Raw genomic sequence first — 13,942 nt, 5'->3', positions numbered from 1 at the left:
TTGGTTTACAGACGGCTGAGATATTCATGTGACATTATTATGTTAGTTTTCTGAAAATGCACTTCATGTTCGTATTTCTCACATATCTCTGGAACCAAATGTCCGATTGCAAAAAAAATTGAACTCGTACAATGACAAAGTCATAGCTTTCGTTTAGTGTTAAAATCGTGCAAATCGGTCAACGGACGGCTGAGATCTTGATGTGAGATTTTTGTAACGCACACACATACGCACACACGCACACACGCACACACACACATACATACATGTGCTCAGTTCGTCGAGCTGAGTTGATTGGTATATACGACTTGGGTCTCCGAGCCTCGGATAAAAAGTCGGTTTTTCAAGCGATCTTTATACCCTTCTTAGGGTGTAAGAAGGGTAAAAAAGGATATTTCTGGAAATTTAACATTTTTTGTAAAAATACAAAAAGACTGCAGATTTGATTTGCCGCCTTAAATGGCAATATTACAGCTTCTGTTTAAGCCCAAAAGAGTTCAAATCGGGTTATAGACGGCTGAGATATTGGTGTGACAATTCTTCATTAGTAGTCTGAAAATATGTCTCATATTCGTATTTCACAGATATCTCTGAAACCGAATTTCCAATTGCAGAAAAAAATGAATGGGTCCAATGACAAAAACATAGCTTTCGTTTAAAGATAAAATCGCACAAATCGGTCCAAGGACGACTGAGATCTTGATGGGACATATTTTACCAATGTGTGAAGTTGATACGTCTAATGCTTTATGTTCGTATTTCAGAGATATCTCCGGAACCCAATGTCTAATTGCAAAAACAAAATACAATGGGTTCAATGGCAAAGTCATAGCTTTCGTTTAAAGATAAAATCATGCAAATTGGTTTACAGACGGCTGAGATATTCATGTGACATTATTATGTTAGTTTTCTGAAAATGCACTTCATGTTCGTATTTCTCACATATCTCTGGAACCAAATGTCCGATTGCAAAAAAATTGAACTCGTTCAATGACAAAGTCATAGCTTTCGTTTAGTGTTAAAATCGTGCAAATCGGTCCACGGACGGCTGAGATCTTGATGTGAGATTTTTGTAACGCACACACATACGCACACACGCACACACGCACACACACACACATACATACATGTGCTCAGTTCGTCGAGCTGAGTTGATTGGTATATACGACTTGGGTCTCCGAGCCTCGGATAAAAAGTCGGTTTTCAAGCGATCTTTATACCCTTCTTAGGGTGTAAGAAGGGTAAAAAGGGATATTTCTGGAAATTAAACAATTTTTAAAAAATACAAAAAGACTGCAGATTTGATTTGCCGCCTTAAATGGCAATATTACAGCTTCTGTTTAAGCCCAAAAGAGTTCAAATCGGGTCATAGACGGCTGAGATATTGGTGTGACAATTCTTCATTAGTAGTCTGAAAATATGTCTCATATTCATATTTCACAGATATCTTCTGAAACGAATTTCCCGATTGCAGAAAAAATTAATGAGTCCAATGACAAAAACATAGCTTTCGTTTAAAGATAAAATCGCACAAATCGGTCCAAGGACGACTGAGATCTTGATGGGACATATTTTACCAATGTGTGAAGTTGATACGTCTAATGCTTTATGTTCGTATTTCAGAGATATCTCCGGAACCCAATGTCTAATTGCAAAAACAAAATACAATGGGTTCAATGGCAAAGTCATAGCTTTCGTTTAAAGATAAAATCATGCAAATTGGTTTACAGACGGCTGAGATATTCATGTGACATTATTATGTTAGTTTTCTGAAAATGCACTTCATGTTCGTATTTCTCACATATCTCTGGAACCAAATGTCCGATTCCAAAAAAGTGAATTCGTACAATGACAAAGTCATAGCTTTCGTTTAGTTTTAAAATCGTGCAAATCGGTCCACGGACGGCTGAGATCTTGATGTGAGATTTTTGTAACGCACACACATACGCACACACGCACACACGCACACACACACATACATGTGCTCAGTTCGTCGAGCTGAGTTGATTGGTATATACGACTTGGGTCTCCGAGCCTCGGATAAAAAGTCGGTTTTTCAAGCGATCTTTATACCCTTCTTAGGGTGTAAGAAGGGTAAAAGGATATTTCTGGAAATTTAACATTTTTAAAAATACAAAAGACTGCAGATTTGATTTGCCGCCTTAAATGGCAATATTACAGTTTCTGTTTAAGCCCAAAAGAGTTCAAATCGGGTTATAGACGGCTGAGATATTGGTGTGACAATTCTTCATTAGTAGTCTGAAAATATGTCTTATATTCGTATTTCACAGATATCTCTGAAACCGAATTTCCAATTGCAGAAAAAAATGAATGGGTCCAATGACAAAACATAGCTTTCGTTTAAAGATAAAATCGCACAAATCGGTCCAAGGACGACTGAGATCTTGATGGGACATATTTTACCAATGTGTGAAGTTGATACGTCTAATGCTTTATGTTCGTATTTCAGAGATATCTCCGGAACCCAATGTCTAATTGCAAAAACAAAATACAATGGGTTCAATGGCAAAGTCATAGCTTTCGTTTAAAGATAAAATCATGCAAATTGGTTTACAGACGGCTGAGATATTCATGTGACATTATTTTGTTAGTTTTCTGAAAATGCACTTCATGTTCGTATTTCTCACATATCTCTGGAACCAAATGTCCGATTGCAAAAAAAATTGAACTCGTTCAATGACAAAGTCATAGCTTTCGTTTAGTGTTAAAATCGTGCAAATCGGTCCACGGACGGCTGAGATCTTGATGTGAGATTTTTGTAACGCACACACATACGCACACACGCACACACGCACACACACACACACATACATACATGTGCTCAGTTCGTCGAGCTGAGTTGATTGGTATATACGACTTGGGTCTCCGAGCCTCGGATAAAAAGTCGGTTTTTCAAGCGATCTTTATACCCTTCTTAGGGTGTAAGAAGGGTAAAACGTTTCGCTATTCTGAGAAATACCAACTTTGAGAATAATGTCTCAAAGTTGGATCCCAGTTCGAAACCCTTTTGGAAATTAACAAAAATTCTTAAAAAACCTCAAAAGCCAATTCCAGCGCTTAAAGAGGGAAATAAAATTTTATTAACAAATGGCGAAAAGGCTCAAAAACTTGCTCAGCAGTTCGAGAGTGCCCATAATTTTAGTCTAGGTCTCACTAGTCCAATTGAGGATCAGGTTACACGGAGCTTCGAAGACATTCTCAATCAAGAGAATGTTTTTGACCCATCGTTGGGAACTAATTTGGATGAAGTGAGATCTATTACTAGAAAATTTAAAAATATGAAAGCCCCGGGTGATGATGGTATTTTCTACATACTTATCAAAAAACTTCCTGAGAGCTCTTTATCCTTTTTGGTTAATTTATTTAACAAATGTTTTCAATTGGCATACTTCCCACATAAATGGAAAAACGCCAAAGTTGTTCCTATTTTGAAGCCGGACAAAAATCCAGCTGCTTTCTTCAATAAGCAAACTGTTTGAAAAGATTATTTTAAATAGAATGATGGTTCATATTAATGACAATTCTATTTTTGCTGATGAGCAATTTGGTTTTCGCCATGGGCATTCAACCACTCATCAGTTATTAAGAGTTACGAACTTAATTCGGCTCAACAAATCTGAAGGATATTCGACTGGAGTTGCTCTTCTTGATATAGAGAAAGCATTTGACAGTGTTTGGCATGAAGGTTTGATTGTAAAATTGATGAATTTTAATTTTCCTCTGTACATCATTAAACTGATCCAAAATTATTTATCAGATCGCTCACTGCAGGTAAACTATCAGAATACTAAATCTGATAGATTAACTGTAAGGGCTGGTGTCCCCCAGGCAGCATACTGGGGCCCATATTGTATAACATTTTACTTCTGACTTACCTGATTTACCACCAGGGTGTCAAAAATCTTTGTTTGCAGATGACACAGGTCTCTCAGCCAAAGGGCGTAGCCTTCGTGTCATTTGTAGTAGATTGCAAAAAGTTTGGATATTTTCTCCACTTACTTGCAAAATGGAAAATTTCCCAGAATGCTTCCAAAACTCAGCTTATAATTTTCCCACATAAGCCGAGAGCTTCTTATTTGAAACCTTCTAGCAGACATATTGTCACTATGAATGGGGTTCCAATTAATTGGTCTAGCGAAGCTAAATATTTAGGACTTCTGCTAGATCAAAAATTAACTTTTAAAAATCACATTGAAGGCCTTCAAGCCAAATGTAACAAATATATTAAGTGTCTATATCCACTTATAAACAGAAAATCAAAACTTTGTCTTAAGAACAAACTTTTGATTTACAAACAAATTTTTAGACCTGCCATGTTGTATGCTGTGCCAATATGGACTAGTTGCTGCAATACCAGAAAGAAGGCACTCCAGAGGATTCAAAATAAAATTTTGAAAATTATTCTGAAGTTGCCTCCGTGGTATAGTATCAATGAACTTCATAGAATTTCTAATATTGAGACATTGCAACAAATGTCCAACAAAATAATTTCCAATTTTAGACAAAAATCGTTGCAATCTTCTATTGCAACGATTAACTCCTTGTACCCTTAGTAAAAAATAGGTTAAGTTTAGTTTAAGTTGAAAACATTGTAATTCCTACATGGTTCAATTCAACCAGAGGAAAAATTCTAACTGCCAGAGGCAATTGAAATATATTAATAATAACTAAAAAGTAACATAGCAAATAAGGATGATAGTGTTAAGAAAACACGGAACACCTAGTCTAAGAGATGAATGCATGTATTAGATAATTAGCAAATAAAATTAGTTAAAAAAAAAAAAAAAAAAAAAGCTACAGTGACCTGCATAATAAAAAGCCCACTTGCCGTTTTTCATACAAAATGGCCAACTTTGGAGATCTAGATCTCGATTGCGTGTGAACCAATTTTGCTGAAAATTTGACCAGAGCTCAGATATAACTTGAATTTTACCACACCTAAGTTTTGACCATATTGATTCATAGGGTGAAAAATTATCGCGGTAATACCAAAACTATTTTTTTTGGCAAAAAAATAATTTTATAATATCTTGAAAACTACAACTCTTAGAGCATCATTATCGGTCGCGAGCATTTTAATCACCCGCGCAGCGCTTTCATTTTAGTTTCGTCACTCGTTTCCGTATCGGTCACTATTTTAGGCTCTCAATTTGGTTGCTGTATTCCGTACCGGTGACATTTGACAGTTGACAGTTCATCAAATAGCAGCGCTCTTATCGCGCTACCAAATTTGGTCACCTGTCAGTCGCGCTACTGTTATAGCAGCGCGTTTAGTAGCGACCGGTAAAGTGTCAAGTGATGATACTGCGCTGCCAAACGGCTTAAACTCACCACCGGTAATCTTGCTCTTAGTGTACAAGTATATTCCGCAAACTTTTTTGTATTGCCAAAATACGCGTTTTTGCATTAGTATGATTTATCATTTTGCATTAGTATGATTTATCATGTTTACGGCGCCTACCTTAGATGCAAAGTAAAACCATGCTGAAGAGGGGTCGAATCGATTACCGGGTCTAGGAAATTTTCAGGTTGGAAATTATTTCGACTACCCTATGCATAAAAGTATCATCGTGTAAGCCTCATGATATACGAATGTAAAAATGGTAACTTGGCTTAGAAACATCGCAGTTAATACCTGTGGAAGTGTGAACACACTGCTGCGATGTCCCAGTAAATGTCCCAGAGGATAGAATTCCAGTAAGAAGAAGACAATGTTTCCGGTGAAATTGATTAGACTACAACGACGTACAACGCTTCATGGCTCGAAACCAAGTATTCGGATTGCAGAAAAAGTGTCAACCTCGTTTGTGACCTTAGGTGGATTGAAGCAGGGCTATGTACTCCCTCTGCTGCGATATCCAGAGAGATGGAAACGGTTATTTTATTCTTCTCTCATGGTGCTTATAAGCCACGATAGAAAAAATATTATTATTTTTTTTTGAAGGTTTACTGGCGGGACTCTTAATAGAGTAGAAACCTCTGCGTCAGGCCTTTGATGATCTCGTTGCATAATTCCTTTCAAAGCAATTTGCCAGCCGTACACGGAACATGTCGTCCAAGAAGACGCTGTTGCAACTGAATCGGAGGGAATTACGTTCATGGTAATTAGTCAGAGAGTCTATTCGTATCAAAATTCGTAAGATTCCTTAAGTCAGTTTTGTCATTTTATTGTCAATGTCAAAACATGCTGTCAATTTTTTATGTAATATTAGAGGAGCGTGAGTATTTAGAATGTGTCCTCTAATGTGGACGTGTACTATACACATGTGGAAGTGTTGGCTTGAGAAAATGGATTGCTAGTGATTTGACTATGCGTCCAATTTGGGAATCTCGAGCTCGTTCAGTAGCCGCTAGGTTGCGAAGGCCGACGGAGGTCCTTCGTAGCTTAGTTGGTTAAAGCACCAGTCTAGCGTACTGTAGAGTGTAGGGTCATGGGTTTGAGTCCCATCGAAGGGAAAGTGGTTACCTCCAATACATTTTCCAAATAAATATCTTCCACATAACGTACATATTCACATATGAGTTTTCATAACATTGTAAATTATGTTGATTTGTCTGCACGTTGTCATCTTGTCATTTTATTTCATTAAATATAGGTGAATGGAGTTGTCTGTTTTAGTCAGTTAATGTTTTCTACGTAATTACATTCACGTATTTCATCAACCGTACAAGGATCATGTTGTCCACTGAGATACTGTTATATTGATTCGAAAGGTGTTATGTTTAGTTTTCAATATCCCTTAGTCATAATTATGCAGAATGTTTCGTACAATGTCACTTCGTCTTACTTATTATTTTGTTCTTTGTTCTTCCATTTATTTGTCCAATACTAAACTTAAAGTCGTCCAATTGCACTAATATTTCACAAGCTAAATTTCAATTACCGATAACGTCTGATCTGCCTATTCCATCATACACTGATCCCTATCAATTTGTGGGAAACTATGAATAATGAAACCGTTAATTGTCTCGTATGGTTGTTAAAAGTTTGGCGTTACTTTCCAACTTTCAACTTTCCCAGGTGCCACTTTGCCCATATAAAACTTGTATTCGGTGGGTCATCCCGACATGTCGATGAGTTTAAATACATGGTTTGAAACATATGCCTTTGAAAAAAGAACAAAATTTTATTACCTTGACGATAGTAGTGTATTAGGTGCCTACTCACTCACTTATAAATAACCTATAAGAATGGTTCGACGGGTGCAGATAAGATCATCATAGTACGCGAGTGAGATTTATAATTTGTAAAATTTATAACAATTCGTTTTAAACTACATATTATGCTGTTAATAAATTTCTTTTACATACAATAAATTACAGACGAATGATCTTTCATCCCACCTTCTAGCGATCCTCACAAGCTTTATATTTCATTCAGGCACTTTTGAACGTCCATATCAAGCTTATTCTCGATAGAAATCTGCCTCGACCAACCTGGCAGAACGCGCCCATTCCCCTTTCTGAACCAAAGGGCAAGGAGATGGAAACGGTTATTTTATTCTTCTCTCATGGTGCTTATAAGCCACAATAGAAAAATTATTATTTATTTATTTGTATCATATTTCATCTGACTGTGTTGTCTACATGAAAACTTAAAGCTAAACAGTGTCAGTGGTTATAAAATCTTAACAGACGTTGCCGAAATTCGAATGAGCTGATGTCAAAATCGAATACAATGGAACCTTCGTTAAAACGGCGAATCATGACGAAAAAGCAGCTGTTAGCAGCATAGTTGGTGTTTTGTGCTGATTCAAACAGCAAAGCTCTAGGTCGAAGTGTTCTGGAAGGGCATAAAGTTGAATCTTACTTAGCAAATCAGGCACGTCATACTCCGATAGCAGTAGTTTGGCAATGAAAACTGCTTGCCCCACATTCCTCCGTTTGGCAAGGCTATCCAGTCCCAGCAAGCGACAGCGATCAGCATATGGTGGCAAATTTTGCGGGTCACTCCAGGATAGATGGCGCAGTGCATGTCTGACGAACTTGTGTTGAACAGCTTCCAACCGAGCGATCCATACTGCTTGATAAGGATTCCAAACAGCAGAAGCAAATTCCAGTTGAGAGCGTACTAACGAGCAGTAAAGCGATTTAAAGAACAGACGATCACGGAATTCACTAGAAATTATTAGAAAAAGCAATCCGTGCTGACGATTTGCTTTATCAATGGTAGTTGATTGATAAGGACTGTAAGTTAGCCTGTCATCCAATAGGACACCAAGATTATTAACATGGTCAACGCGTTTGAATCGAAAACCAAAGTATCGACTGTCCGGTGAAAGCTAATGACGTAGCACTTGGAAATAGCAAGAACCATCATATTCCGATCACAGCAATCCTTGAAGATGTCCAAAAGCTTCTGCAGTTCTTGGCAGTCCGCCAATTTTCGAACAACGAGATACATTTTGAGATCGTCCGCAAACAGCAGCAAGCCCCCGCGTTGTAATATGAAGGTAACATCATTCACGAAGAGCGAAAACAGCAATGGGTCCAACGTACTTCCTTACTTCTTTGGGGGACATCCGAGCCGTTCGAGAAACAGTGAGATGAGTGGTTTCCTATGATGACGGTAACTTGACGTTGCACAAGGTAGGATTTAAGCCAAATGCAGAAAGCTAAAGAGCATCCATTTTTTTTTTAATTTAGCGAGCAGTATATCATGATTAACTTTATCAAACGCTGCTTTAAGATCCGTATACACGGCATCGACTTGAAGCTTTTTGCTCATGTTGTCCACACAGAACGATGTAAAGCTTACGAGATTCGTTTCCACAGACCGACCAGGAAAGAAACCATGTTGACACGGACTGATATAATTCTTACAGCAGATTTCGCATCATTAGCAGATTTCGTAATACTCACTCAACCCAGGAGCACAGAATGCTTACCGACGAAAATTTTCGGCGAGAAATCGCTGGCTGATGAGTGATAACCATTTTTCGCTCACTTCGATTGTCACGAAAAGTTGGTACGCTGATTTTCTTTCATATCCTAGCCTTTTCGGGTCATCACAGATGTAAACTATAGTAGCCTTTATGGAACAGATAATCTGAGCCCTACATGGAGATAGCGTGGTGCTGTGGCGCATCACTACGCTATTATTGTTAATGTTCTAGGTTCGAATTCGTCAGCGGCCATTCAATTTTTTAAATTGCTTGGCGATAGTTCTCACTAAAAATAAGTGAAGCAAAGAATAGATGAAATAAAAAATCTGAAGAAAATAGTTATGGATGTTCTTCTCCAAAAACAACAAAAATGATAATTTGGTTTCCTCTAAGCGAATACTACGAACCCTGATCTTTAGTGAAATAAATTTTATGAGTTTTGATAGGAGACATCAACTGTTGCTTAGTTATGGACACCGTAGGGTCCGAAATGCGCAAAGCACCGAAATCCGTACACCTCAAGAGATATCAATAAATTAAAAGGGGTATAAAGTAATTATTCACAAGTAATTTATCTTTGCCTGTTCATATACTTGACAGTATATGAAATTAAAACAAAATAAATCGAAAACAAATCGCCATCCATCGTACGCGGAGTTTCTGGCGCCATTTTTAAGCGTGTAGAACATGATTGCATAAAAAATAAATTGAAAATTGCGATTGATGAAGTCAGTTAAGCAAATCAAAGGCATCGCCTCTCAAGATACGTATTTAACTATTTACAGTTGTGTGGTAGCTTAGTCAATCAGTCTGCTTAAATTTGAATTTCTAGTTAAAAATAACTGTACGGATTTTGATCCTTTGATTCGAAATCCGTCCACGGTGAACGTATTTCGGTTCAGGAGGTGTTGATTGAATTCATTATTTTATCATATTTTTGTAGTTTCTAATGTGTAAATTAACAACACTTTAAATGTAGAGGCTTTTGTGCTCCTAAATCAACGATAAACGTTTCATTTTAATTTGTTACCTATTTACTATAGCTTTTTTCACATTCTGAGATGCTTAAGTGTACGGATTTCGATCACGCTAACTTTCACTTACTCAGTGACTGAGTAAAATTGTATTGCTCTCTCTCTTTCTACCCCACGGAAATTTTACTCAATTTCCGTCAAAAGCAGGACAACTCAAAACTATGAGTAGTCCTGCTTTTCACGGAAACTGCGTAAAATTTCCGTGGGAAGAAAAGAGATGGCAATACAATTTTACTCAGTCACTGAGTAGGTGAAAGTTAGAGTGATGCCCCGCGGTAATCAAAATCAATCTACGTTATGCAGCATATTCATCGAAAGAATACTCAATAATATTTCAGCCTTTAAATCCATCACAATCTAAAGTAGGATCAAATAATGGTAAATAAAAAGATGTTCTTAGCCAATATATTCTGGGTTTCGGACAATTCAAACTAAAATAAATAAATCTCTAAACTATTAATAATTGTGTGTACATTTAAAGTTCAAATAAAGAATATTTTTTGAATAATAGAAGTGCATCAGGTAATTTATTTGTAAATAGTTAAAACATTAACAACGCTTCTGTTTAATTCGTTTTAAAATTTTATACAGCAGAAGCAGTGCTTTTGAAACAGTTAAAAGAGCAGCAGCTCTCTTACAATCGAGTTTCAGAAATAACTGAAAACATGAATTTCCCTGAGAGAAAGATATTTCGCATTCGGTAACATTGCATTGCCAATATGGGCCGAATGTACCAAATGCGTTCAAAACCTTTGTCCATAATACTAAGTGTAGAACGCAACTACCCGCAAAAAAATTTGAAACGGAGTCGTTCGCAACTACAACTACTACAACTTTTATCGAGATTCGCACAGCCGAGCCCTAGGAAACATGTTTTTGCTGAGATATCTGTCAAAGTTGCTGAAAATCAGCAAATAATTTGCCGAAAACCAGCTAACAAACCTCATTTTTGACGGGATATCAGTTTTTTATTTTGTAAAAATGAGATTTTTATATATTCTGAATCCTTGTATTCTGTTGAAAAATACGGAAAAAAATCTTCATGAAAGTATGATTTTTTTTTGTTTGTTTGCGAAACTGCAAATATGCACGCATTTTAAAGAGCAATTATGGAGTATTGCTTGCAGGTTTCGTACTGCAAGTGCCCCAGGCTGTTGAGTTTTGCCAAAAACTATTGATCTGTATCGAAGAATTCGAAAGATTTGGTGCTAATATGTTCAAGAACATTTTTTTGTTGGTTTCTCGAAATTGTGTAAAATGGATATATGCAGTTTCTCAAACAAATGATTCAAGTACTAAGTGTCCTTTGTATGCGAGAGGCGATACCATATGGTAGATCACTTTTGCGTAGTGTTTTGTGGTGTAAGATCTACCAAACCGAGCCACAGATAAATCCATTTTTCGAGCTATGACAATAAGTTGTGGTAATTCAGGACGTATAACAAAAATAACTTTACCCTGCAAATGGTTGAAACATTCAAATTCCTTTGTTGGAGGTGTATGCAGCGAAAACAACTTTTCTAGCAATTAGTTTAAAAAAACGGAGGCATTGTTTTAGGATGAATTGACTGCTGGAAAAATCGAGTTATACTTTTCTTGAACTGGTAGTTCGAGGGACACACAGTAATTCTTGTTACTTCTAAAATTCTAGAGCTAAACCCCGAGTTTGGTGCTTTACTGGTGATATTCTTGAAGCAAGACTCAGATATGTTTAGTGCTTCGATGGCCGAAAAACAGTATTACTGTTTCGATTTTCTTGTGAAAAAAGTAAGTTGTGATTGATAAGGGGCGCGCCTTCAATGAGCTTATGAGAAAAACAAAATGCAAAAGGCAGCAATCTGCCGAGTAGAATACCCTGTTGCCTCACGGAGATTCATTGAACTTGGAAGTGTTTCGGAGCATACACGGTTTGTAACAGAAGACATTCAAATGCTAAGAAAATTATTTTGAGCTTTTTAGTGGAATGTCTTCACTTGTCGTAAGACGAGGTTGTACAATCCCAATTATGGAGTTAAATGGAAATTAAATGGAATTAAATGGGATTGTACAAACTCGTCTTACGACAAGTGATTCAAATGCTATTTACTACCAATTCGAGCACACCTCATCGTAGTCATCGAGTAACAGCGGCTTAACTATCTGTTCAAATTCGGTCAAAGAGCATGGCTTAGGACAGTTCGGTATTGTCAATTCTGTGGGATCCAACGTTGAAGAGTTCCTGTAGTGAATCATACGAAGCTCCCAATCGTTCCATAGGATCAAGGATGTTATCGATCATTTAGTAATCTGCGTTCGATCATTTAGTAGTTTGTCAATAACTCATTCCAGAGGCTGAATTTCAAAATGTGTTGTATGGTCGACTTTTAGAGCGAAGGTTTTACTACAACTCTCCTAAACAGGTCGATGTTCGAATTCCACTGCTAAAGGAGTTACGGTGCTAGTTGCTATACTTATACTAAATGATAACCAAACATGCAATCATTTAGTCTAAGTTACTGCTACTAGCGCTATAGCTCCGTTATTAGTGAAATTCAAACAACGAACTGTTAGGCAAAGTTGTAAATAAATCTTTGCACTAGAAGTCCACCATACAACACATTTTGAAATTTGGCCTCTGGAATGAGTTATTGAAAAACTACTAAATGATCGAAGGCAGATTGCTAAATGATCGATAACATCCCTGCATAGGATTTGATTTTTGTGCAACTCAAAAACAATCGCCGATCCAAGCTCCGGTCGCTGCATTGCCTGCTCCTCCATGCCTAAACTGTTGAACAGATTGACCTGTGTTAGATCGTGACCGGAATAGAAGAATAGTCGTTGGTTGTACTTTCTGCGACCATCGCGTTTGGCTTTCATATGCTTTAGATATTCAGTTAAAATCGCTCCACCACGGATGTGTTTCAGTTCCGGTGTCGCTGAATAACTGAGCAGAAATGCTTGCAGGAATTCCCGCGCCGGGCCGGGGAAGATTTTGTGCGCCCAGTTGGGTAATTCTAAGCCGAAGGTGTTGTATACATCCAACGAATCGCAAATCAACGCCGTGTCATAAGTCGAAGTAATGGGTGTACCTACTTCCGCGGAGATGACCTTCTGCAAGACAGCAGCTTGGCGATATAATGAAGCTAGGAATGATCTATTGTTTGCCTTTTCTTGTGATGTGATCAGTTTTACCTTTTCACAGGTTCTATTCTGTCGAATGTACTGGAAAAATGTAAATATTGTAATATTTATTGTTATTGGTATTTATTGTTGGCGTTAGTCTTACGGTGTCTTGATCCGGAGGGATAACATGTATTGGCACAGGTTGCTTTCGGATTGTGGAACTATTTGACGTCTTCAAAAAGCCCGTAAGAAACGATTGTGCACTATCAATGCAGCGTTGCAGACAACTGCTAACGGTATAAATACTACGCTTCCTCATGACTGTGTCACCTGGGATGAAGAACTTGTAACGACGGCGCATGTTTATACCGAGCTGATACATTTGCTCGAACCCAAGCTACCGATAGCAATACCATGAAACTGTGCTCAATAACTTTATGACATAAATCCTTACTGGTTGCAACTCTTCCTTTCCTTTAATCCATGGATAGTCTGCATGTGGATCCGTTGGAAACGACTGCACTGGACTGCGAGCTCCATGACGAAACAGAGCGAGAACCATTCTCAACGAATCACTATTTGGTGATCGACTAGATACTGTTTCAGTCATGTAGACAACTATCACTAAGAAAACTGAAAACACGTAGCGGAACCTCATGATTCCAAAGCGACTATGATTGCATGTCCTACTACCGAGGAATGCCTCCAGTGCGATTTTTGTTTAACTACCTTTTATAGCTCACGATTATGGAACGAGATAATGATTGACATAGTTTATAAATTCGAGTAATCTAAGACATCGTCCGTGCGTTTTGTTTGCGTTTCCTTTCCATGAATAATAACGGTGAATGATGTCTACTATATTGTGTATTCAATTTCCTTTTTTCGTATTTTGAT

General features: G+C 37.5%; 2 protein-coding genes across 8 annotated transcripts in view; one reads left to right on the top strand and one right to left on the bottom strand.

Annotated features, from left to right (window-relative positions):
* Positions 1-13,942, top strand: part of LOC134213115 (polypeptide N-acetylgalactosaminyltransferase 5) — a 261,161-nt gene that overhangs the window by 203,315 nt on the left and 43,904 nt on the right. The gene's annotated exons all lie outside the window — the stretch shown is intronic.
* On the bottom strand, positions 11,900-13,718 carry LOC134213117 (lysosomal acid phosphatase-like). The gene is made up of 4 exons (XM_062691735.1): positions 13,500-13,718; positions 13,209-13,442; positions 12,633-13,144; positions 11,900-12,200 (listed from the first exon to the last, which is right to left on the bottom strand). Exons 1-4 carry the CDS (start codon positions 13,701-13,703, stop codon positions 12,026-12,028), a joined length of 1,125 nt encoding a protein of 374 aa, XP_062547719.1. The 5' UTR covers positions 13,704-13,718; the 3' UTR covers positions 11,900-12,025.

This window comes from Armigeres subalbatus, chromosome 2 (assembly GCF_024139115.2).
Source record: "Armigeres subalbatus isolate Guangzhou_Male chromosome 2, GZ_Asu_2, whole genome shotgun sequence".
NCBI lineage: Eukaryota > Metazoa > Arthropoda > Insecta > Diptera > Culicidae > Armigeres > Armigeres subalbatus.
The sequence above is the reverse complement of the archived record's forward strand: the minus strand, read 5'-3'. Positions and strand labels throughout refer to the sequence as shown.

What these genes read in the sequence shown, in the direction of transcription:
- LOC134213117 (XM_062691735.1), bottom strand. Translation starts at nt 13,703, where the DNA reads ATGAGGTTCCGCTACGTGTTTTCAGTTTTCTTAGTGATAGTTGTCTAC. An exon ending in GAAAGGAAGAGTTGCAACCA is followed by an intron (nt 13,443 to 13,499) that starts GTAAGGATTTAT and finishes TGCTATCGGTAG; the next exon opens with CTTGGGTTCGAGCAAATGTA. An exon ending in TTTGAGTTGCACAAAAATCA is followed by an intron (nt 12,201 to 12,632) that starts AATCCTATGCAG and finishes GATAACATCCTT; the next exon opens with GATCCTATGGAACGATTGGG.